This window comes from Rana temporaria, chromosome 8 (assembly GCF_905171775.1).
Source record: "Rana temporaria chromosome 8, aRanTem1.1, whole genome shotgun sequence".
Lineage (NCBI taxonomy): Eukaryota > Metazoa > Chordata > Amphibia > Anura > Ranidae > Rana > Rana temporaria.
In genome coordinates this window covers 38256031-38283887 of record NC_053496.1, presented here as the reverse complement: position 1 = coordinate 38283887, position 27857 = coordinate 38256031, and the positions used below count along the sequence as shown (strand labels likewise).

The 27857-nt window shown below is 41.9% G+C and overlaps 1 protein-coding gene across 1 annotated transcript; it reads left to right on the top strand.

Annotated features, from left to right (window-relative positions):
• Positions 1–27857, top strand: TECTB (tectorin beta). The gene is made up of 11 exons (XM_040361627.1): positions 1–151; positions 1368–1564; positions 5640–5830; positions 7209–7351; positions 7454–7526; positions 9962–10065; positions 14269–14352; positions 14505–14667; positions 18962–19031; positions 21136–21168; positions 27518–27857. The coding sequence occupies exons 2-11, from the start codon at positions 1489–1491 to the stop codon at positions 27568–27570; spliced, it is 990 nt and encodes a 329-aa protein (XP_040217561.1). The 5' UTR covers positions 1–151; positions 1368–1488; the 3' UTR covers positions 27571–27857.

The following is a 27857-nucleotide window of genomic DNA, read 5'->3' as shown; positions in this document are numbered from 1 at the left end:
ATCACTACTCTTTAGCCTTTAGACTATAAAAGGGAAGATACCTGTACAGTACAACTCAGATGGTTCTCACTGGGAGAAAAAATACTTATATACAGTCATATAAGACTGACAAGACATGACTGTCCAAATTGCCAAACCTTGAATAAAGCAGGTAAGCAGAATTTACTTTTTATCTTGAAAAAAAAAGGAACAAAATAAAAAATAAAAATAAATACACAATTATTTTACTATATAGAAATATATATATATATATATATATATATATATATATATATATATATATATATATATATATATATATATATATATATATCATACACTGTAAATGTATTATACAATAGTGGCATTAGACATTATTTGAGACCACACAGTTTTATATTTTCTATTACATATTGTTACTCTTTTTTTGTTATGATTTTAACCAGTAGAACGTGTGCAGTGTTAGTGCGACGCGTCTTACATGCACCACAATTCATGGGTAGTGTGCTTTGATGGAAACTGCACCAAAGATGCAACAAACATGTTTTTTTTGCAGCAGCACACCATAAATGCAAAGGTGCAACTGTAGCCCTAAAGTGTGCAAGGATTTTAGCTGCCACAGATTTTTTGTGTTTTTTTTTTAATTATTATTATTTTACATTTTACAAATGTTTAAAACAAAAAGAAAAGGGAAAAAAAATATACAATGGAGCAGACAAATTAAATTAAAGCAATATATAAATTGTAACTATGTGATAAAAGAATAAGAACATTTAGAGCCTCAGAAAATAAAATAATGTCAATTAATAATAATTATATATATATATATATATATATATATATATATATATATATATATATATATATATATATATATATATATATATATATGAGGAAAATAAATATGAGGGCATTGTATTTTTGAAAGATTTGTTTACACACCCAAAATTTAGCATGCAGGACTTTTCTTCAATGCTACATTCATAACATGGTAAACTGTTATCATTAAAAACAATAGTTTTTCTTGGCATTTTGCCTGGAAAATATAGAACAATGTATTCAAATTGAATGATCTCTAGTATATGTAAGAAGGGATGCTTAAAAAATAATCAATTTATTTAATTTATATATTTCTTGATAAATTGTAACATATTTGAATGCTTAGTTTTTCCACTTATATTTGTTATATGAGTAATGAATAAATAATTTATATTTAAATAAGTAAATTTAAATTATAAATATTTTGGCAACTGCAGATGTCTCTACAGATGATTTATAATATCCAATATGAATGTATGTTTACATATTAGTAATATTTGTGATTTTGGAGATCAATATTTTACAGAGTAACAATTAGGAACGTTTTTTGTTATTATCCCTTCTTCCAGGCACAGAATATGGAGGCAATAAAGGGGACACTCCTGGATCTCTGAGACGTTGGGCTTTTCTAGATACTGAGTGGTGATTGCCTTCCTGAAATTTTTTTATGTTTTATTTTGCTTTGAAGAAATGGTGCTTTTTACCCTCATTGTGCTTATTGTTTTGATAGCAAGCACTGCAGGAAAGTGTATCCCCAATAAACAAGGTGAGGAATACAGACATAAATACATTTTATTCTCGTGTGCATCTCTTATAACTATTAAGTATTGCCACAGTTTTGCAAATGATGCAACAGATTAAAATGCAGCTTGTGATAAACAGATATACAAATATATATATATATATATATAAAGGGCCAGATTCACAAAAGAGATACGACGGCGTATCTCCTGATACGCCGTCGTATCTCTGAGATACGATTGTCGTATCTATGCGCCTGATTCATAGAATCAGGTTACGCATAGATAGCCCTAAGATCCGACAGGTGTAAGTGACTTACACCGTTGGATCTTAGGCTGCAATTCTAGGCCGGCCGCTAGGTGGCGATTCCATTGCGGTCAGGGTAGAATATGCAAATGACTAGTCACGCCGATTCACGAACGTCCGCTTTGCCCGTCGCTGTAAATTTACGTAGTTTCCGTAGAGATACGCCGCGTAAAACTAAAGCTGCCCTCTAGGTGGTCTAGCCAATGTTAAGTATGGCCGTCGTTCCCGCGTCGAAATTTGAAATTTCACATCGTTTGTGAATGGCTCTGGACGCCATTAACGTTAACGTCGAAACCAATGACGTCCTTGCGACGTTATTTAGCGCAATGCACGTCGGGAAATTTTAGGGACGGAGCATGCGCAGTACGTTCGGCGTGGGAACGCGCCTAATTTAAATGGTCCCCGGCCCATTTGAATTAGGCAGGCTTGCGCCGGGCGGATTTACGCTATGCCGCCGCAAGTTTACAGGCAAGTGCTTTGTGAATCAGGCACTTACGCTGAAAACTTGCGGCGGTGTAACGTAAATGTAATACGTTACGCCGCCGCAGCATAGGGCGATTCTACGTGAATCTGGCCCATATATTTTATTATTATTATTTATTAGATTTTTTTTTAGAAAGAACCTACAGTCTGGGGAAAAAGACAAATCATGTCATTGCGGTGCAAGCAGTGACAGACTTGATTGGCATCCTGGGAATTAAAACTGGCCATAAATCTGAATTTGTGGGTGACAAAATCTCTACCTGTTTATGACCCCAGAAAGATTTGTCCTTTTAAAAGAAAATATGGTGCATATCATCTTAAAAACAATACTAAAGATAACAAAAATAAAATAAAAATTGCAGCCAAGGTTAAATGTTATGCCTTTATCATGATGGCTGACGGTACCTATTAATATCTTTTAATTACATAGTGCCATCATGCAGGGGTGTGCCTACAAACTATGAGACCCATATGACTATTTTGATCATTTTTTCATGCATTAAATGGGATCTTACAATTTGATCCTTTTCTATTTACTGTCATAGAACTTAGTTCCCTTGAGTCTCCACTGGAAAAAGGGGGGCTGAACCTCTGTATATGGAAAGGCTTCATTTCAGCCAGAGTTGTGAAAATGTTGGACAGACATCCACAGGAGCTCGTTCTAACCAACTCTGTAGACTGTTTAAAAATAAATAAAAAAGGCTGGATATGTTTTTTAATGCAAAAAAATCTTTCTATAAAATAAATAACTTAATAGAAAAATTATTATACATGCCAAAATCATACTAATTCATAATTAGTATGAATTAGTACTAACACTGTAGGCCGTTGCCCCCAGAAATGTTCACAATTGTTTCCCTTTTGGAGTAAATGTGGACCATGTAACCTCTGGATCAACTGCCTTTTTACGGTTCTGAGGATGCCGGTTTTCAGTGTATTTATATTTCTATTGGATGTACTCCATGGACGTGTATTGTTTTCCAGCCAATGTACCGGTTTTAAATATGTCTGTATGTTCCAAATATTTTCTATAATTTTTTAAGTCTGAGAGATAAAATCAACATCTGGAACCATGATGCAGCTTTAACTAATCAAAATGGCTTTCTTTTGCGCCGTATTTTAGGCTTCCAACAGATTCCTCTGTTAAGTCACAGTTGTTTTCCTATTGTTCTTGGATAGGACTTAGCTGTGTTCTATCCTCTTCACGTTTCTACTCTACTTTATTCTCCTTTACTCCATTCGACTCTAATATACTCCAATCCACTCTACTCCACACCATTGAACTATAATCTACTCCACGCCACTCCATTCTTATCCACTCTACTCCACTCTACTCTACCTTACTCTTCTCTTCTCTACACTACACTAATATACTGCAATCCACTCTACTCCACTCCATTTCATTCTAATCTACTCCACTCCACTCCATTCTTATCCATTCCACTGTAATCTACTCCATTTCACTCCACTCTGCGTTACACTGCTCCATTCCACTCTACTCTACTCTATTCCACTCTTCTCTACTCCATTCTTTTCTAATCTGCTCCACTCTATTTTAGTCCACCCCACTCTACTCCATTTTACGCTATTCTGAGTGAGTAAGTGAATTACTTATATAGCGCTACAAATGCAAACTAAATCGCCTTAAGGCGCTTGACATCCATTTTCCTTCTGTATTACCCTCAGAATAGATGGGTCTTTCGTTTTTTTCTGAAGGCCAGGTGATCAATTTCCATTCGGATATTAGTTGGTAAAGCGTTCTATAGTCGAGGTCCTTGAACTGAAAAACGGCGTTCTAGTCCACTCCTCTCCACTCTACTTCATTCTATTCAAATATGCACCACTCCTCTCTACTCTTCTCTACTCCATTCTTCTCTACTCTATTCCACTCTACTCTCCTCTATGACACTGTTCTCCAACCCTATTCTACTCTATTCTACTCTACTCTACTCTCCTCCATTCTTCTCTTTGCTACTGCATTCCACTCTACTCTTCGCCACTCCAGCCTACTCTAATCTACTCCACCCCACTCTACTCGCTTTACTCTCCAGTCCAGTTCACTCTACTCTACTCCATTCTACTCTAATGTACTCCACTACACTATATTATCTTCTACTCTACTCTACTCTACTGTACTCTACTCCATTCCACTCTGCTCTACTCTTGTCCATCCCACTCTACCCTACTTAATTATACTCTAATCTACGCCACTCTTCTTTACTATACTCCATTTCACTCTTATTCACTCTACTCTACTCCATTCTACTCTAATGTACTCCACTACACTATATTATCTTCTACTCTACTCTACTCTACTGTACTCTACTCCATTCCACTCTGCTCTACTCTTGTCCATCCCACTCTACCCTACTTAATTATACTCTAATCTACATCACTCCACTCTACTGTACTGCATTCTTCTTTACTATACTCCATTTCACTCTTATTCACTCTACTCTACTCTACTCTACTCTTTGCCACTCCAATCTACTCTAATTCACTCCCCTACACTATACTCTACTGTCTCCACTCTTTTTTATTTCATTCCACTCCACTCCACCTCACCCCACCCTACTCAAATCTACCCCTTCCACTCTACTCTACTCTACTCTGCACTACGCTACTCCACTCTCCTCTACTTTATTGTACTCCACAGTGCTCTACTTTACTTCAATCTTTCCTGCTCTACTCCATTCTACTCTCCTCCAGTTAACTCCTCTCTACTCTACCCTATAGCACTACACTGTACCTAAAGAGAAACTATGGGGTTGATTTACTAAAGGCAAAAAGACTGTTCACTTTGCAAAGCGCAGTTGCATTCTGGAAGTGCAGCACTTAGTATAAGAGCAGAAGCTCTGCTGACTTCCATCATCCAATCAAATGCAAGCAAAAATGCTGTTTTTTTCTTTTTCTTGCATGTGATTGGGTACTCTTTGCAAAGTGAAACCTTACCTTATTTACTGAGCTCTGGAGCAACTGCACTTGCAGAGGGTAACTACACTTTGCTAAGTGCACAGTCTATTTGCCTTTAGTAAATCAATCCCTGTGTCATATCCCCTAAAAAAGACAATAACCCTCTTTTGGAGGTCAGAAAAACTTGTTTGAAAAGCATAGGAAACAGGAAAAAAAATTTTGACTTGATTTACTAAAACTGGAACACGGAAACCATTGCTCCTTTGCATTAGTTGGTTAGGTTGAGGGGAGTTAGTTGCGCATATGTAAGTGTCACTGTATTTTAAAGGAAAGTGCGTTTCAATAGTTTTGTTCCATTGCAGAAAACTGATATTTTTCTATTTTTGTTTTTTTTCCAGATGTGATCATAGTACATTGCTATCCTAAGTCTATTGTGGCTAAAATTCCAGAGTGCCCCTATGGATGGGAGATTACCCAGCTGGCCCTGGGCGGAGTGTGTTATAATGGCATTATTGAGTCTGGTTACTATCAGTTTTCCATTCCCGATCTGTCGCCCAGAAATAAGTCATACTGTGGAACACAGTCTGATGTAAGAATGGCACCTCTGACACTTTTAATGCCCTACTACAGGGATTATTACAGATCATCCTGAACTAGACCATGCAGGTTCAGGTTGCTTTACCGAGTGTGGGCAGATTTGGGTGAAGAAATTTTTTTTCATTGGCACACCTAAGAGCTTGTTGCAAAGTTCAAACTTCTATTGAAAAACCATATAAGAATGCTACCCGTTCTGGCTCTCGTGACCGCGATCGTGCATGGCCAGCGGTCATCACAACTGCCAGCCACGTGCATCGGGTCCCCTGCCATGTAGCGGGCGGGCGCACGCCTCCAGCGGCGCGCGTGCACTCCTGCTATAGCTGTTTAGAGGGCAGGCATACAGCTACGTCGAAATGCAGGAGAGAGCCAAACTGCCACAGTTTATTGACGGTGACTGGTCGTCTAGTGGTTAAGGAAATCTGGGTTGCAGTACAATACTGTCAAAATACATACATTTATAAAGATCCATGCCAATATGTGGTAGCTTTCACGAGTGCCAGGACACGATCATCTACAGCCCAGGGCAAACATGCCAAATTGCGCACCTCCCCAAAGAAGTATGAGGATAATATGTCAGCAAAAATCCCACACCCCAAAAAGCATTAATCTGTTTCCTTACCCTCTAAGCATATATTCCGCCTCCTCTTAGTAAAAATCCACCCCCTACTAAAATTCTCCCCATATGCCCCTAGCAAAATCCCCCACCCCCCTAAAAAAAATAACAATTTCCCCCCTCCCAGCACAATTTTTTTTTATTTCTTGTCCCAAAAAGCTTAATAAAGTTTAAAGGTTTCAGGGGGAAAAGCCAGGGCAAGGGAAAGGGTGGGCAGGAGGGGTAGCTGCCTTGGGCACTTTGGTATAATCTGGGTAACTTGACTTAACGGAGAACTAGGAACACACGGTTGCACATACCTAGTTTTTTTGGACATAAAAAATCATATTGTGGTCCACTGTTTCCACAACTGAGAACCACTTTGATTTCTCACTGACTCCAATGCATTTTGCTGAAATAGCAAAGATTCAGCAAAAAGTCCAGAATTTGCCCAAAATTAGGACAAAGCATAATCCCCCAATTAGTTTTTCCCTTAGTAATGAATGGAATTTCTACTCAAAATGCAACTTTGGCAGGGGATTGGATAAGTGTAAGGTTTGTCTGCTACGGGATCAGCACTCTCTAAAATCACAAATCTAATACAAATGGAAACCACCTACCATCAATGATCATTCATTACATTTCTATAACTACTTACACATTGAGACTCATCATTGTACATTCGTGTTCTGTGTAGATAATGGCAACATGACTTAAAAGTCTTAAATCATTCAGCTAATTTGGGCTTTAATTGTATCACTTTGAACTTGCTTCCCAGTTCAAGAACCCGATCTACCATTTCTACAACTCAATAGTGTCCAACGACAGCACCCTGGTTGTGAAAAACCAGCCTGTGAACTACTCCTTCACCTGCACCTACCAGTCCAACTATTTGGTCAGCCATGCAGCTTTTGACCAAAGGTAAGTCTTATCCTTAGAGCACAACTCATTTTGAGTCAGAACTAGCCAGACGCATCTCACTCATGTATGTTTTAGTCTTACATATTTTTTTCCTACTTCTAGAGTAGCCACAGTTCATGTGAAAAATGGGAGCTCAGGATCCTTTGAAACCCAACTGTCTCTCAATTTCTACGCTGTAAGTCTTTTCAAAACTTCCTTTCCTTCTGATCTTCATTTTGCTATTTTGGCCTCTCTTGGGGGCAAATTGAGCAAGATCTTTCCAGTTGGCTCTTTGGCCAATCAGAAGGATCACTTTGAGTGACTTTTGGGTAAATTGGTATGTTTATAAAGAGGGTCAGGCCAAGATTTGTAGGTAGGCCACCCTTGGGTATCAGCTTTTTCTGCAGGTGTCAAAGTATGTATGCTTCAGTTCGTATGCTTCAAAATGGAGAAAAATACCCCAAATCTTTTGTAATGCTTCACGACACAAAAGCCAAAAACAAATTCCATGAACTCAGATTTTATCTGCTCCTGTAGCCCCTCTGTCAGCCATAGTTAGATGGGATAGGCTTTCCATTGTACAATAGGTCTAGTCATGGCATGGCCATTTAGACATAGCAGAAGTTAACATGACTGTAACGATTATGTTTGGTTGGAGTCCAAGAACTAGTAGGAAACTTCTTATTTTACAGGCAAATACAAATTATTAAAAGGCACTAGATAATATTATCCAAACTAGCTCAACCAACATGCATTAAAGATCATTAAACCCAAATTCTTGATTGTTGAGAGTGCAAAGTGCTCCATTAAGGCCTTATTCAGCTTATGGTAATTGTTCCACTGGCTTTACTAGCACAATTAAAATTGCAGCCACATTTTTTCTAGTTTCAGATGAAGTGGGTATTGACAAGAACCTTTGTTGGGTATTTAGTGTTGTCTGGGTCTCTAATTCCAAGCTTCACCATGTCTTGATATTAGATATAGTGAGCATTGACACTGGGAGAAAAAGCAAGGGGATTGAAAAGTTAAGGGAATGGGGAAAACTGTGATACAGTTAAAACTGGGGTTTCTCCTCCCTTAATATAGATTTGAACTCCTACAATGACTTTGAGACATGAAACAAATTTCCCCAAAGAGAACAATAAAAAGTCCAATCCTTTAATGCTAGGAATCAGCCTTTCCCAACCAGGGTCCATGGAACCTTAGGGTTCCTTTTAAGGTTGCTAGGGTTTCCGTGAGCAACAATCAGCATTTTCCTCTCAGATAAGTAATCACTGACACCCATCATCTTTTTAGCTGAGAAGCAATCTTACCACAGACCTCCAATGCAAGGAACATTCTTCCCACAGACCACCAATGTAAGGAGCATTCTTCCCACTGATCACCAATGTAAGGAGCATTCTTCCCACTGATCACCAATGTAACACACATTCTTCCCACTGATCACCAATGTAAGGAACATTCTTCCCACAGACCACCAATGTAAAGAGTATTCTTCCCACTGATCACCAATGTAAGGAGCATTCTTCCCACTGATCACCAATGTAAGGAACATTCTTCCCACAGACCACCAATGTAAGGAGCATTCTTCCCACTGATCACCAATGTAAGGAGCATTCTTCCCACTGATCACCAATGTAACGAACATTCTTCCCACTGATCACCAATATAAGGGGCATTCTTCCAATTGATCACCAATATAAGCAACATTCTTCCCACTGATCACCAATGTAACGAACATTCTTCCCACTGATCACCAATGTAAGGAGCATTCTTCCAATTGATCACCAATATAAGGAACATTCTTCCCACTGATCACCAATACAAGGAACATTCTTCCCACTGATCACCAATGTAAGGGGCATTCTTTCAATTGATCACCAATATAAGGAACATTCTTCCCACTGATCACCAATACAAGGAACATTCTTCCCACTGATCACCAATGTAAGGGGCATTCTTTCAATTGATCACCAATATAAGGAACATTCTTTCCACTGATCACCAATGTAAGGAGAATTCTTCCCACTGACCTTCAATGTAAGGGACATTCTTCCCACTGACCTTCAATGTAAGGGACATTCTTCCCACCAACCACCAATGTAAGGATCATTCTTCCCACAGACCACCAATGTAAAGAGCATTCATCCCACTGACCACCATGTTTATGTAATGTGAGATACAGCAATTTACTAGCAAGGGTTCCATGAAAAAGATGCTTCAAGAGTTCCTTCATATTACAAAGTTTGAGAAAGGCTGCCCTAAGCTTAGAGAAAAGTTTTAGCTGGTGCCCTGCTCTAAGCAGTCTTTTCTAATCACAGCCTATTATACTTTACATGGAATAGCATATTTGTCTTGTTACAACATCATATGTTGTTCCCAAAATGTCCATAAGGCATGGGAATAATCTCTTCCCAGGGGTCGGACCCTTATCAAGTATAGTATAAATATGATCTTATTATCAGAATCCCCCAGTTGGTATGTTGTTGCCCTGTATACCAGTTAAATATCCAAACCAAACTGATATTTTAGCAGCCTATACAAAGAACTTGTACATTTACTATAATTATAGTTTTGGTATAATGTTAAATTTTATTGCATGTGTTTGGTTGCTTTTATTTTCCTGGAAAGAATGCCAAGTTTTCCACCCAAAAAGAAGCTCCGTTTATTGTGGACACATCAGACATTGGCACCGATGTCTACGCTGGAGTCGAAGCCAAAGGAATCAGCAGCAGGTACAGCAACCCACTGTTGTCTTTTTGGGAATAGGAAATGTAAAAAACACATGAGCTTGACTGAAACTGTTGTCACTTTACTGATAATTCAGCTGTGTGATTAACTTTAATTAAAGTATCTCACAAAAGTGAGTACACCCCTCACATTTTTGTAAATAATTTTTTAGATATTTTTTCATGTGACAACACTGAAGAAATGACACTTTGCTACAATGTAAAGTAGTGAGTGTACAGCTTGTATAACAATGTAAATTTGCTGTCCCCTCAAAATAGCCATTAATGCCTAAACCACTGGCAACAAAAATGAGTACACCTTTTAAGTAAAAATGTCCAAATTGGGCCCAATTAGCTATTTTCTCTCCCCTGTATCGTGTGACTCATTAGTGTTACAAGGTCTCAGGTGTGAATGGGGAGCAGGTGTGTTAAATTTGGTGTTATCGCTCTCACTCTCTCATACTGGTCACTGAACGTTCAACATGGCACCTCATGGCAAAGAACTCTTTGAGGATCTGAAAAAAAAATGTGTTGCTCTACATACAGATGGCCTAGGCTATAAGAAGATTGCCAAGACCCTGAAACTGAGCTGCAGCACATTGACCAAGACCATACATCGGTTTAACAGGACAGTTTCCACTCAGAACAGGCCTCGCCATGGTAGACCAAGGTAGTTGGATGCACGTGCTCAGCGTCATATTCAGAGGTTGTCTGTAAGAAATAGACGTATGAGTGCTGCCAGCATTGCTGCAGAGGTTGAAGGGGTGGGGGTCAGCCTGTCAGTGCTCAGACCATACACCGCACACTGCATCAAATTGGTCTGCATGGCTGTCATCTTCTAAAGATGATGCACAAGAAAGTCTGCAAACAGTTTGCTGAAGACAAGCAGACTAAGGACATGGATTACTGGAACCATGTCCTGGGGTCTGATGAGACCAAGATAAATCTATTTGGTTCAGATGGTGTCAAGTGTGTGTGGCGTAAACCAGGTGCGGAGTACAAAGACAAGAGTGTCTTGCCTACAGTCAAGCATAGTGGTGGGATTGCCATGGTCTGGGGCTGCATGAGTGCTGCCGGAACTGGGGAGCTACAGTTCATTGAGGGAACCATGAATGCCAACATGTACTGTGACATACTGAAGCATAGCATGATCCCCTCCCTTTGGAGACTGGACCGCAGGGCAATATTCCAACATGATAACGACCCCAAACACACCCCCAAGACGACCGCTGCCTTGCTAAAACAGCTGAGGGTAAAGGTGATGGACTGGCCAAGCATGCCTCCCTAAACCCTATTTAGTATCTGTGGGGCATCCTCAAACAGAAGATGGAGGAGCGCAAGATCTCTAACATCCACCAGCTCCGTGATCCCCATGGAGGAGTAAAAGAGAACTCCAGTGGCAACCTGTAAAGCTCTGGTGACTTCCATGCCCAAGAGGGTTAAGGCAGTGCTGGAAAAAATGTTGGCCACACAAAATATTGACACTTTGGGCCCAATTTGGACATTTTCACTTAGGGGTGTACTCACTTTTGTGCAGTAATAAAATCATCAAATATGATGTCTGATCTGTTGTTCATTTTGAGGATGATATACAGCAGAGGTCTCCAAACTGCGGCCCGTGGGCCACATGTGGCCCTTTGCTTGCCCCTATCTGACCACTGACATCAGTGATGTGGCGCTATTCCTCACACCGACACCAATGATGTAATTTCTTTACACTCACTGACCACCAAGCCTATGGTATTTTTTACTCCCACCGATGTCAGGCCATTTTTAACTCCCAATAGCCACAGTCCGTCCCCCCTAAACTTTGGAGTGCATTGAACCGGCCCTTTGTTTCAAAAGTTTGGAGACCCCTGATATACAGTAATACATGGTCTGGTCATCTTTTCTCCAGTGCCAGAATATGGGCAAGTACTCCTATAACATTATGCACAATGCAGGACCTTTGTCCATATCACCAGGATGGGGCTTTGCCACTGGTCCTGCATTGTACATGAATATGTCAGCAAGAGAGATGCTTACAAGACCAGCCAAGGACCAGCAAATAGAACAGCTTGGGGGGTGACTGTCACTGCTAGAAATGGCTACAAGGTAGACATTCAAGCTTTGGATTAGGATAAGTAATATATTGTTTTATCTCATCACCCTATAAAAATAGACACATTATCAGGTGAGGAGGAACATATGTCATGATTTTAATACTTGCTTGAGTTAAGCTTTAAAATCTATCATGTAAATACAAAAAACACGTTATGCTCCATAAGTCTGTATATGCAGTAAAGCATGCTTGTTATACTCATTGTGGAACCTAGGGGGTTAATCCTCTGCATTGTGTCATTGTGGGCCAGATTCTGGTAGATCCTGCGGCGGCCATTTACACTACGCCGCCACAACTTACAGGAGCAAGTGCCGTATTCCCTAAACACTTGCTCCGTAATTTGCGGCGGCGTAGTGTAATTGGCCCGGCGTATCCCTGCGTAATTCAAAGGGGGCGGCTTGTATTTAAATTAAGCGTACCCCCGTGCCGATCGAACTGCGCATGCGCCGGGCTTAAAATAGCCCAGTGCGCATGCTCCAGTTCTCGACGGAAAACGTCAATGACGCCGACGTGGGCGTCATTGACGTAAAGTCGTATTCGCGGACGACTTAGGAAAACGACGTAACCGACGGAACAAGCCGACGCGGACCCGACGCCATACTTAACATGGCATACGGCGGACTGGCGTAAGGTTACCCCTCATATAGCAGGGGTAACCTTACGCTTACGGAAACGACGTAAGCGACGGCTACGCGACGCTAATTCGTTCGGGAATAGGCGTATCAGGCTCATTTGCATAAACAAATGAGACCTGAACGTAAATGCCACCTAGCCGTCAGCGTTGTATTGCATTTAGGATCCGACGGTGTAAGTGATTTACACCAGTCGGATCCTAGCCTAATTCCGGCGTATCTTGTTTTGTGAATACAAAACAATGATACGCCGGCGGGAAATTCGAATTACGCCGGTGTATCAGTAGATACACCGGCGTAACTCTTCTGAGAATCTGGCCCTGTGTCTTCTATGATCCTCCCCTTCTTTTACTGTCCTCAATCCATCTCCTGAAAGTACAGAGCTTTGGGGACACTCTGCCCATGCTCAGTTTGGTGTGTATTGCTAGAGAGTTTTTTTTTCTTGGGAGGGTCAATCAGCACTGTCCAGACAGAGGGTCAGGGGTCATGCAGCATCATAGGACAGGAGAATGAAAACCCCTCCTACAAGCTTTAACAAGTGCTCGGCAGGACACTGATAGAAGTCACAAGACTGATATATACGGCTGATGAAAAAAGGTATTTAGCAGTTTATATTTACTAAAATAATTGCATTTCCATGTTTAAGCTGTGGCAGCCCTAATTCTGATGATGATAATCACTGTACTGCCATTATCTACAATTAGTAAATCTTAGTACACCATCTGATCTGTTTATGAAAAAAACAAATCACTGCGTGAATGTCTCAAGCCTTCAAACAGCTGTCAAGAATAGTCCATGTAATTTGCCTAATGTGTTTTATTTCCTATAATAGTCATCTCCATCTAGCGGTCTTAAAGCGGGGGTTCACCCTAAAATTTTTTTTTTTTTTCCTAACATGCCATCCAGCATACTAGCGTGAGCTACATTATGCCTTTGTTTTATTTTTTTGCACCGTACTCACTGTTTAATCCCGTAGTTAAGTTTCAGACTAGTAGGCGTTCCTATGCAGAGGGGAACATGATTGACGGCCGGCTATGGCGCGTCACGCTTCCCAGAAATAGCCGAAATAGGACTTGGCTCTTCATGGCACCTGCGCAGTCAGCTCCTAGTCTGTGCGCAGGCGCCGTATAGCGCCGTGAAGAGCCGAGTCCTACTCGGGAAGCGTGACGCACCATAGCCGGCCGTCAATCATGTTCCCCTCTGCATAGGAACGCCCATTCCCCGCGGGGAGTCTGAAACTTGACTACGGGATTAAACAGTGAGTACGGCGCAAAAAATAAAAATAAAGGCATACTGTAGCTCACGCTAGTATGCTGGATTTCATGGTAGAAACTTGCTTTTTAGGGTGAACCTCCGCTTTAATGTTGCATTTTCATTGTATTAATTTTGTTCTTGAATTCTTGTATCGAAACCCAATAAAATTATTTTAAAAATAATAAATATCCCACTATAACCTATTCTCTGTGTATTTTGCAGGTTCAAGGTGGTCCTGAATTATTGCTGGGCCACTCCAGCTCTGGACTACGCCTTCCACATTCAGTGGCAGCTCATTAGTAAAGGGTAAGTATCTTCAATGTAAACCACAGAATGGACCTCATTCATGGCATTGCCCACACAGCCAATCAGCTTCTCCTACTCATGCATTATATCGCAGTGTGCAGCTCTTCCTGTCTGGCTGTGTTTATTTTATAAATGACATTCTCTGGTACCAGGTGCCCCTCAGATGACTCAATTATTGTGCATGAAAACGGGAAGAACAGCCGAGCCACGTTTCAGTTTAACGCGTTTCGCTTCCAGAATGTCCCCAAACTATCCAAGGTCTGGCTGCACTGCGAGACCTTCCTGTGTGACAGCGAAAAGTTTTCCTGCCCGGTGGTGAGTTTTATTCTCTGTAACTGACACTTAGGGGTGTATTTATAAAAGAAAATTGCAGAGCTGTTCGTCCTGCGAAACCGCATGTACAGGTGGACAAATTCAAATGGTATGAGGCAGTTTTTTCCCCAGGTCAAATTGCCTGATACAGTGCATTGAAAAGGTATTCACATCCCTTGAAAATTTTCCACATTTTGTCATGTTACAACCAAAAACGTAAATGTATTTTATTGAAATCTCATGTGATAGACCAACACAAAGTGGCACATAATTGTGAAGTGGAAGGAAAATGATAAATGGTTTTCACATTTTTCAAAAATAAATATCTGAAAAATGTGGCGTGCATTTGTATTCAACCCCCTTTGCTCTGATACCCCTAATTAAAATCTAGTGGACCCAACTGCCTTCAGAAGTCATCTAATTAGTAAGTAGAGTCCACTTGTGTTTAATTTAATCTCAGTATAAATACAGCTGTTCTGTGAAGCCCTCAGAGGTTTGTTAGAGAACCTTAGTGAAAACATCAGCATCATTAAAGCGGTGGTTCACCCATAAAAACGACTTCCCCCTATTACACTGCCCCCCCGCATTACAATACGATTATGCCTTTAATTTTTTTTTGGCTGCTGTACATACCTGGGTACAGCTATTCACCCGTGTCCTCCGGGTTGCGAGTCCCGCGGGATTGGGCGTTCCTAACATGGCGGTGATTGACGTTTTAACTAAAAAACGAGCTCCCCCCGTCGCGTAAGCCACGTCACGACTGGCGGAAGGAGCCGAACGGCGAGTCGGCGCTATACTGCGCCTGCGCATCGCAGTTCGGCTCCTTTCGCCAGTCGTGACGTGGCTTACGCGACGGGGGGGAGCTCATTTTTTAGTCAAAACGTCAATCACCGCCATGTTAGGAACGCCCACTCCCGCGGGACTCGCAACCCGGAGGACACGGGTGAATAGCTGTACCCAGGTATGTACAGCAGCCAAAAAAAAATTAAAGGCATAATCGTATTGTAATGCGGGGGGGCAGTGTAACAGGGGGAAGTCGTTTTTATGGGTGAACCACCGCTTTAAGGCCATGGAACACACCAGACAGGTCAGGGATAAAGTTGTGGAGAAGTTTAACCTCCCTGGCGGTATGATTCTTTCAGAAAAAAGGTGCTGAAAGCGGTACCATTATTTGCAAGGAAATTTGGCGTTTTATATTGTAGGCCTGTAATTTTTAGGAATAACTCACTTAAATCTGACCAAACAAGAGTCTTGTAGGAATCCCGGGTATGACATTTTTTTTAAAAACAAAATTATAAATTATAATATAATAAATAATTATAAATAATTATAACAAATAATAATATAATTATAATAACAATTATTCAATAATGTAATCAACTCAAAATCACTGAAATTTGCTCAGTTGCAGAATTGTCGCTGTCATTACTTTTATTTTTTTATGATGGATTTCCCCACAAATCGCTATCGCACAATTCTGCAAGTGATTATAATTTATTATCGCTGTTTTCTAGCTGATCTAAAACCATTTTTGATATAAAAAGACACCTTTGGTTGCTATGGACAATCTACAGTTTTCAGGCAGAAAAAAAGGTTTTTATTATATAAAATGACATGCATGACACAGGGCAGACCACTAGGGACAAGGGGGGTGTGTTTTTTTTACATACAGTACTGTAATTTATAAGATTACAGTATACTGTATGTAAAGTGTTTGTTTACCTTTTTGAATTTGGCGCCGATCTCCGCTCCCGTGCGTCGTAACGTCGCAGGGAACGGAGATCGGCGGCACAGGAGGACGCTGTGTGAATCGAGCGAGCACCCGCTCGCTCACACAGCGCGGTGGCATCGCTGGATCCAGGGACAAGGTAAGTAAACCAAGCCTGTGGATGCTGCGAGGCAAGCCCGAGTCTGACTTGGGGTTACCGATCGTAGCACAGAAATCTAACCCCGAGTCAGACTCGGGAATACCGCCAGGGGGGTTAAAGCAGGGTTAGGTTATAAAATAATATCCCAAGCTTTGAACATCTCACAGAGCTCTGTTCAATCCATCATCTGAAAATGGAAAGAGTATGGCTCAACTGCAAACCTACCAAGACATGGCCGTCCACCTAAACTGACAGGCCGGGCAAGGAGATCATTAATCAGAGAATCATAAAAGAGGCCCATGGTAACTCTGGAGGAGCCGCAGAGATCCACAGCTCAGATTTGAGAATCTGGCCACAGGACAACTATTAAGCCTCGTATACACACAACCGAGAAACTCGACGGGCGAAACACATCGTTTTGCTCGTCGAGTTTTTTGTTAGGCTGTCGAGAATCTCGGCGAGCCAAATTTCTCCATTCCCGTCGAGGAAAAATAAGACATGCTCTCTTTTTGGCTCGACGGGATCCTCAACAGTTTCCTCCTCAAAGTGTACACACGACCGGTTTCCTCGGCAAAAAAAAAAACAAACAGCAAGTTTCTTGCTGGTTTTTGCCGAAAAACTCGGTCGTGTGTACGAGGCCTTATGCCTAGTACACACGAGAGGATTTATCCGCGGAAACGGCTCCGGACCGTTTCCGGGGATAAATCCTCTGGCGGATTTTGATCTGCTGGTTGTACTAACCATCAGATCAAAATCCGCGCGGAATTCCCTCCGCGGTGACGTGTCGCGCCGTCGCCGCGATGATGACGTGGCGACGTGCGAAACGCTGAAATATAAGGACTTCCACGCATGCGTCGAATCATTACGACGCATGCGAGGGAGGGAATCGGACGGATTGATCCGCTGAGTCTGTACAGACCAGCGGATCAATCCGCTGGACTGGATTCCAGCGGATAGATTTCTTAGCATGCTAAGAAATTTTGATCCGCTGGAAATCCATCGCCCGGAAAAATATCCGCGGATAAATATCCGCTGGATTGTACACACCAGCGGATCTATCCGCTGAAACCGGTCCGCGGATAAATTCCAGCGGATAGATCCTCTCGTGTGTACGGGGCCTTAGTCGTGCTCTCCACAAATCTGCCCTTTATAGAAGAGTGGTAAGAAGAAAGCCATTGTTGAAATAAAACCTGTTTGCAGTTTGCGAGAAGCCATGTGGGGAACACAGCAAATGTGGGGAAGAAGGTGCTCTGGTTAGATTTTTTTTTACCTAAAAGCAAAACGCTGTGTGTGGCGGAAAACTAACCCTGAACACACAGGGCAATCTTAGAAGAAAACCTGTTAGGCCCCGTACACACGACCGAGTTTCTCGGCAGAATTCAGCCAGAAACTCGGTTCAGAGCTGAATTCTGCCGAGAAACCCGGCCGTGTGTACACTTTCGGCCGAGGAAGCCGACGAGGACCTCGGCGAGGAAATAGAGAACATGTTCTCTATTTCCTCGTTGTTCAATGGCAAAAGTCGGCCCGCCGAGTTCCTCGGCGGCTTCCACACTGAACTCGACGAGGAACTCGATGTGTTTGGCACGTCGAGTTCCTCGGTCGTGTGTACTCAGCATTAGAGTCTGCAAAAGACTTGAGACTGGGGTGGAGGTTCACCTTCCAGCAGGACAACGACCCTAAACATACAGCCAGAGATACAATAGAATGGTTTAGATCAAAGCACAGTCATGTGTTAGATATGCCCAGTCAAAGTCCAGACCTAAATCCAATTGAGAATCTGTGGCAAGACTTGAGAATTGCTGTTCACAGACTCTCCATCCAATCTGACAGAGCTTGAGATATTTTGCAAAGAAGAATAAGCAAAACTGTCACTCTCTAGATGTGCAAAGCTGGTAGAGACATCCCCAAAAAGACTTGCAAGTTGCAGCTGTAATTGCAGTGAAAGGAGGTTCTACAAAGTATTGACACCCCACACTTTTCACATATTTACTTGTAAAAAAATTGGAAAACCATTTATCATTTTCCTTTCACTTCACAATTATGTGCCACTTTGTGTTGGTCTATCACATAAAATCCCAATAAAATACATTTACATTCTTGGCTGTAACATGTGGAAAATTTCAAGGGGTGTGAATATATTTTCAAAGCATTCAATTTGGTCTCCATTTGCACAGTACGGATTTATACAGTTAAAGGCTGAATAGCTCTGCAAATATTTTATAATACACCCCTTAGGTTTCTGTGTGCCATTACTGGTGTTAAATGTGAATTTCTATTTAATCCAGAAAATAAACACTTTATAAAAAACAAGGCCTGCAAGCTATTTATTACTTTCTTTAGTCATTCCAACAAATACTGCTGAGAAACTGCTGAAAATGTATAGACTTGAACCTAATAGACTGTGAATATCTCCTTTTTATCACTGTCAGACTTGCAACAAGCGGAGGCAACAGAAGGAGCAGACAGGAGGGGTCCTGGTGGCTGAATTTGTCCTGCGGAGTAAGTATTCCCTCTAGGACTACATAGCCTGTAGTGAGCAAGGGCAAGGGCATCTGAATCACAAGACTGGCTGAACAGAATGGTTTTTGCAGGTAAAATGGTTGACAAATTCAACTGTGTTTTTAGCTGGTTAGCTGCAGTTCAACCTTGCATGTGTTAGTATTTTAAAATAAATAAATACAATTCTACTTTTTTTTTTGCATTTATATCTTGTGTATCGTTATATCTTTGTGTATCTAAGGGAGCAGACATACAAGTCTGAAAATAAAAATAGAAAAAAAAAAGGTGACACCCCAATTAATATTTACTGTAATAAGATCATCATATCCTCCCTTTGGATGTAAGTGGCTATCTAATCTAATGATATTGAGGAAATGGGAAATTGTGTAAATCTTTTATTTTTGTAGCCTTAAAATTATATTGTGTTCCAGGGCAGGAAAAATACAGAGCGATAGGTTGCTAAAGGCTAGAAAAAAGAGGGCAATGAATAGTATTAAATGTTAAGATATATATGAAGAATATAGCAGCAGCAACCATAAAAGTAGGGTATATATATATTTATAAAATACTAAAGAAAAATATAGCAGCAACAACCATAGAAGAATAGTTAATTTATATATATATATATATATATATATATATATATATATATATATATATATATTTATATATATTAGGGCTGTTACTGATTAAAATGTTCGTGTTCGATTAATCGATTTTTTTTAATCGATTAATCGACTAATTTCGATTAATTATAACGCACATACATTTTTTGGATCACCACCATATATAGTCCCCACTGTAATATCCACATCTCCCCCACTGTAATATCCACATCTCCCCCCGATACTGTAATGTCCACATCCCCCCCCATACTGTAATGTCCACATCTCCCCCCACTGTAATATCCATGTCTCCCCCCATACTGTAATGTCCACATCTCCCCCCATACTGTAATGTCCACATCTCCCCCCCATACTGTAACATCCACATCCCCCCCCCATACTGTAATATCCACATCTCTCCCCCATACTGCAATATCCACATCTCCCCCCATACTGTAATGTCCACATCTCCCCCCCATACTGTAATGTCCACATCTCCCCCCATACTGTAATGTCCACATCTCCCCCCCCCATACTGTAATGTCCACATCTCCCCCCCCCATACTGTAATATCCACATCTCCCCCCCATACTGTAATATCCACATCCCCCCCCCATACTGTAATGTCCACATCTCCCCCCATACTGTAATGTCCACATCTCCCCCCCCATACTGTAATGTCCACATCCCCCCCCCATACAGTAATATCCACATCTCCCCCCCATACTGTAATGTCCACATCTCCCCCCATACTGTAATGTCCACATCTCCCCCCCCATACTGTAATGTCCACACCCCCCCCCCTACTGTAATGTCCACATCCCCCCCCATACTGTAATGTCTACATCTCCCCCCACTGTAATATCCATGTCTCCCCCCGATACTGTAATATCCACATCTCTCCCCCATACTGTAATATCCACATCTCTCCCCCATACTGTAATGTCCACATCTCCCCCCATACTGTAATGTCCACATCTCCCCCCATACTGTAGGACGCCGCTGGGTGTACCAAGATGGCCGCCGCTCCAGAGCTAGGCCGAAGCCGCGACCATTCCTATGGGCGAGACAGCGGAGCTCAATCTGCGGATCGTACCGATCAAAATTATTTTGATTAATCAAAGAAATGAATGATTAATCGAGGAATTAATCGCTAATTTCCGCAGCCCTAATATATAAATCTACTTCTATGGTTGTTGTAGCTATATTTTTAATTTGTATTTTTTATATATATATATATATATATATATATATATATATATATATATTTGTATTTTTTATATATATATATATATATATATATATATATATATATATATATATATATATATATATATATATATATATATATATATTTTATTACTATTATGTATTATAATATACAGTATATAAATATATATATTCATGAATAAATTGTTGAAATGCTAATGTTAAAGAAAAAAAAGAGACACACTTTATACAAAACTAGTACAAACTGGACGATGTCTTCTTGTCTCTAGGTGCTGCGTCTTTATTTAACGCCGGACTTGCAGGTAATGTAGACATGCTTATTCCATGCAAATTCTGAGGGACAGTTGTCAAGCATATTGATAACATTAGATACAAATCAGGCTGCAAAGTATGTGACGTGTGTATTCTGTATATTTGCGACCCCTGTACCTGCAGTCCTGGGCAGCCAACTGAGATGTATTTGCAAAGCTCTGCAACAGAATTACCCCTGGAAATTAGACACATTTTCATCAAGATAAGACAGATTTTCAAACAGATGTCCAATTCAAGGGGAACTGAACTAAAAAAATGAAGATTTACTATCTTATAGGGAGCATCTAGAAATGTTAATTATGCCCGAGCAGTACCTTGAAAAATTGAGCTCTTGTCTGGAATTCCTGATAGCAGTGCACAGCTTGGCATATGGAGGTGCCTAGGCACGCCTGTATGTACAGCCTCATAGTTGTATATCTATAGCTCCCAACTGTCCGTGATTTTGAGGGACTGTCCTTCATTCAGAACAAGGAGCCAGATTCAGGTACAATTGCGGCGGCGCAAACGTAACCCGTTTACGTTACACCGCCACAAGTTTTCAGTGTAAGTGCCTGATTCACAAAGCACTTACCTGTAAACTTGCAGCGGTGTAACGTAAACCCGTCCGGGAATGACGGCCATACTTTAACATGGTGGAGTAATTTTACACTATGTTAATAGCACACTTAACTTTGCGATGGGAAAAAAAGACTTGCGCCGACATAACGAACGCGAAAACCTTCGTGGATCGCCGTAACTGCTAATTTGCATACCCGACGCTGGAAAACGACGCAAACTCCACCCAGCGGCGGCCGAGGTACTGCATCCTAAGATCCGATGGTGTAAGTCAATTACACCTGTCAGATCTCAGGGCTATCTATGCGGAACTGATTCTATGAATCAGCCGCATAGATACGACAAGAGATACGACGGCGTATTAGGGGATACGCCGTCGTATCTATTCTGTGAATCTGGCCCAAGGTCCCTCTGTCCCTCTTCCCTACTTATGTGTCCCTCATTTTGGTCTGATCTATATAGTTGTATATAAAGTGCACTATTTATCTATCAAAGAGTGTTTTACAGATCTAAACCTTTCATCCAAATTCTAAATTGCTCCATTTGTACGTTTCAAAAGCCAGTATAAAGGAATAATAATGGTAAAAAAAAGTACTTGTGGGTTCAACCAATTATTTTTGTGTACAATTCTCCTTTAGGGGACATGGCGTGTCCTTTGCCTACATACTTTTGCTAATAGGTGTCCCTCATTCCCATCTCAGAAAGTATGTACTGTACTGTATATCTGTAGTGTAGGATCATCTAGGGCAGGGGTCCCCATTCTCCATTGCCGGTCCTCGACCTGTTAATTACCGCGCCGTACAGCAGGAGATGAGTAATAACCGCAGTCCGCAAAGAGCTATCACAGACCGCGGTCGCCACTCACCCCCTGCTGTGCAATGGGGCCATGTCTATGTGTCCTCTCCCGGCTCCTCTGCCCACCCAGCTGATGATGTCATCCTATAAGCAGGGCAGGGGGCGGGAGAAACTGCAGATCAGAATGGAGAGCTCCTCCCACCCCCTGCCCTACTGAGAGGATGACATCATCGGGTGTGCAACACAGACTGGTCACAGCCTCTGCCCTGCCAAAGGTAGAAGTCCTGAGCAAGGGAGGCAGAGATTAGATTGTGAAGTGTGATGTTAGAGAGGAAAGGTGGGGGTGGGGGGGTAGGCAGACTTCAGGTGCACTGTGATGAGGAGGTTGTGATTGCTAGGGGCACTGTATTATAAAGGGGACTGCGCTGTAAAGGGGCGCTGTAATCATTGCTGTGTACCTTTACAGTGCAGTCCCCTTTATAGCACAGTGTGTCCCTTTTACTTCACAGCCCCCATTTACATTACAGTGCCCCCCTTACAGAGCAGTCCCCTTTACATCACGGTGCCCCCTTTACATTATAGTGATTACATTATTGTAAAGGGACACTGTGATGTAAAGGGGACTGCACTGTAAAGGAGCAATCTAATGTAAAGGGGGCTGTGATGTGAAGGGGAACTAATGCCGCGTACACACCATCACTTTATGTGATGAAAAAAAACGACATTTCATGTGAAGTAAAAAACGACGTTTTTGAAACTTCAATTTTCAAAGACGAAGTTGCATACACACCATCGTTTTTCTCACAATGTTCTAGCAAAGCGAGGTTACGTTCACCACGTTTTTCCATTGAAGCTCGCTTCACAAGTAGCTTCTGGGCATGCGCGGGTGAAAAAACGTCGTTTTAAACGATGTTTTTGCTACACACGGTCAATTTCTGTGAAGTAAAAGTTGACGTTTTGAAAAACGACACATAAAATTGAAGCATGCTTCAATTTTTTTTGGTCGTTTTTTAGAAGACATAAAACGACGTTTTCCCCCACACACGGTCAATTAAAGTGACGTTTTTAAAAACGTCATTTTTTTCATCACATAAAGTGATGGTGTGTACGGGGCATAAGGATACTGATACAGAAGGGGGGACTGTGCTGTAAAGAGGGGCTGAGGACAGACTCCGTGAATAGCCCCTCCCGCAAGGGCCTAGTTAGACCCACATAAAAAATGGCAATAGCATTGTTGTTCATTATATGGGGTGAGCAGAGTCATCCGAAAATGGAAAGAGTATGGCACAACTGCAAAACTACTAAGACATAACTGTCCACCTAAAACGCCAGGCCGGATAAGGAGAGCATTTATCAGAGAAGCAGACAAGAGGTCCATGGTAACTCTGGAGGAACTGCAGAGATCCACAGCTCAGGTGGGAGAATCTGTCCGCAGGACAACTTTTATGCCGCATACACACCATCACTTTATGTGATGAAAAAAAACGACATTTTCTGTGAAGTAAAAAACGACGTTTTTGAAACTTCAATTTTCAAAGACGAAGTTGCCTACACACCATCGTTTTCTCACAATGTTCTAGCAAAGCGAGGTTACGTTCCACCACGTTTTTCCATTGAAGCTTGCTTCATAAGTAGCTTCTGGGCATGCGCGGATGAAAAAACGTCGTTTTAAACGACGTTTTTGCTACACACGGTCAATTTCTGTGAAGTAAAAGTTGACGTTTTGAAAAACGACACATAAAATTTAAGCATGCTTCAATTTTTTTTGGTCGTTTTTTAGAAGACATAAAACGAAGTTTTCCCCCACACACGGTCAATTAAAGTGACGTTTTTAAAAACGTCATTTTTTTTCATCACATAAAGTGATGGTGTGTACGCGGCATTAGTCATTCACTCCACAAATCTGACCTTTATGGAAGAGTGGCAAGATGAAAGCCATTGTTGAAATAAAACCATAAGAAGTCCCTTTTGCAGTTTGTGAGAAGCCATGTGGGGGACACAGCAAATATGTGGAGGAAGCTGCTCTGGTCAGATGAGACCAAAATAGAAGCAAAACGCTATGGCCTCGTACACACGACCAGTTTCCTCGGCAGAATTCAGCTTCCGACCGAGTTTCTGGCTGAATTCTGCCGAGAAACCCGGCCGTGTGTACACTTTCGGCCGAGGAAGCCGACGAGGACCTCGGCGAGGAAATAGAGAACATGTTCTCTATTTCCTCGTTGTTCTATGGGAGCTCTCGTCCCGCCGAGCTCCTCGGCGGCTTCAGGGCTGAACTGGCCGAGGAACTCGATGTGTTTGGCACGTCGAGTTCCTCGGCCGTGTGTACGAGGCCTATGTGTGGCTGAAAACTAACACTGCAAATCACCCTGAACACACCATCCCCACCGTGAAACATGGTGGTGGCAGCATCATGTTGTGGGGATGCCTTTCAGCAGCAGGGACAGGGAAGCTGGTCAGAGTTGATAGGAAGCTGGATGAAGCCAAGTACAGGCAAATCTTAGAAGAAGACCTGTGAAGCCTCGTACACACGACCGAGGAACTCGACGGGCGAAACACATCGTTTTCTTTGTCGAGTTCCTTGTCAGGCTGTCGAGGAACTCTACAAGGCAAGTTTCTCCATTCCCGTTGAGGAAATAGAGAACTTGCTCTCTTTTTGGCTCGTCGAGTTTCTTGACAGTTTCCTCGACGAAAATGTACACACGACCGGTTTCCTCTGCAAAAATATCTCCCAGCAAGTTTCTTGCTGTTTTTTGCCGAGAAACTTGGTCGTGTGTACGAGGCCTTAGAGTCTACAAAAGACTTGAGCACAATGACCCTAAACATACAGCCAGAGCTACAATGAAATGGTTTAGATCAAAGCATATTCATGTGTTAGAATGGCCCAGTCAAAGTCCAGACCTAAATCCAATTGAGAATCTGTTGCAAGACTTAAAAATTGCTGTTCAGATGCTCTCCATCCAATCTGACAAAGCTTGAGCTATATTGCAAAGAAGAATGGGCAAACAAAATCACTCTCTAGATGTGTAAAGCTGGTAGAGACATCCCCAAAAAGACTTGCAGCTGTAATTGCAGTGAAATGTGGTTCTACAAAGAAGGGGGCTGAATACAAATGCACCACACTTTTCACATATGTATTTGTAAAAAAAAAAAAAAAAAATGAAAACCATTTATTATTTTCCTTTGACTTCACAATTATGTACCACTTTGTGTTGGTCTATCACATAAAATCCCAATAAAACACATTTACATTTTTGGTTGTAACATGACAAAAATGTGGAGAATTTCAAGGGGTATGAATACTTTTTCAAGACACTGTAAAGAGTTACAAAGCCAAAAATATCTGCACATATGCACATATGGTTATAAAACAGGTGGTATTCCCAGCAATATTCTTAGGTTAATTATGGAGCCGTGAGTTCCTTTTAGGATAAGATACTTGCAAAGGAACACTAAAAGTCTTAAGGAGGTGCCAGGGGTTCAAGTTTCTTTGACTGGGTTATTTACGAAAGGCAAATCCACTTTGCACGACAAGTGCAAACTAAGGCCCCCGATTCACAAAGAATACGGCGCACATTACGCCGCCGTAGAGCAAACACTGTACGCCACGCCAACGTAGCGCGGAGAGGCAAGCATTGCATTCAGCAAGCCAGCGCTCCCAACGCTGCGCCAGAGTGGTGTACTGTAGGTTTCGAAGGCGCACGCTGGCGTAGGTGGAAGTGGGCGTGACCCCAAGCAAATAATGGGCCAAGCGCAAGGCAGGTACGTATCACGAACTGCGCATGCGCCGTGACGTGGACGCATACACAGCACCCCCCTGCGCCTGCTCACAACCACGCCGGCACAACTGCCTAAGCTACGTCGGATCACCGTGTACGCCATGAACATAACGTACGCCCAGCCAGACACACGTCCAGCGCACAATACGCCGGCTTGTGTTCCCTGGTGCAGACCTGTGCATGTCTGTTGCCGGTTTGCACGTCATTTATGGGGAATAACTTTACGCCGGACGTACAACTTACGCGCATCTCACGTAGCATGCGCCGGGCACACGCACGTTCGTGAATCGGCTTATTTCCCTCATTTGCATGTTTGAATGGCTAATCAATGGGAGCAGCAACATGCGCCCAGCCCATATGTGCGCCCACCCTACGCCGGCGTGTGCAAGCTACGTCGGCGGGGTGTAGCCTGTTTTTAGGCGCATGTTGGTTCGTGGGTCTGCCGCACACATAACGTGTTATACGTCGGCGTAAGTGCTTTGTGAATCTGGGCCTACAAGTGCAAGGTGCACTTGAAATTGCACTGAAAGTGCACTTGGAAGTGCAGTCACTGTAAATCTGAGGGGTAGATTTGAAATGAGGGGAAGCTCTGCTGATTTTATCATCCAATCATGTGCAAGGTAAAATGCTGTTTTTTATTTTCCTTGCATGTCCCCTTCGGATCTACAGTGACTGCACTTCTAAGTGCACTTTCAATGCAATTTCAAGTGCACTTTGCACTTGTAGTTTGAACTTGTAGTGCAATGTGGAGTTGTCTTTCGTAAATAACCCTCATTGTGTATAAATAAACTGGAGGGGATTATTTTCCTCTCAACCAAACTGGAGTTTCAATTTAAATAAATACCATGTAGCGTATGCAGTCTAATGAGAAAACTGTGGACCAGGGGTCTCCAGAGTCCAACCTAAGGCTCATGGGGCAAATCTGGCCCACATTAATATTTTATCCGGCCCTCTGTGGTAAGGCGGGATTCTGATTCCTAAAAAAGAAAACGAATGCAGCCATCACATCTAAGATTTAGAAAGCTGCAATATAATGCATGTTTACGTATACTTTTTTTTTTATCAGCCCGTGAATATTTGTAAAATATGCGATGTGAGTGTGACCCCCTGCATGGAAACGTTTGGAGACTCCTGCTGTAGACATACTGTACGTGGTTGTGAATATAATGTTTTCATTTCCCTTAAACACTTTTATTGATCTTTATTTCTTTAGTGATCCTGCATCATCTCCTGCTCACTGTGGGGATCTGTAGAATCCTGTCCTAATCCTGAACCACCTCAACGCATTTTATCACACCTGCAAACAAGATGGAGTCTGCCACCCAGATTCACAAGCATGGCCTCAGGAACATGCCCAGCAAACATAGCAGAATGCATGAATCTGTGACAATTTCCCGGCCTTTACAAAGTCTGGGAGCGGAAAAAATTCTAGACTATATATTAGCTAAATTAACTTCGGGGCTGGAGTCTGAATTCCTGGACGTGTGTTAAACTATTTTAATACATGCTTCACAATGGTGCAATAAACCTGTAAATAAAAGTGTTTTTTTCCA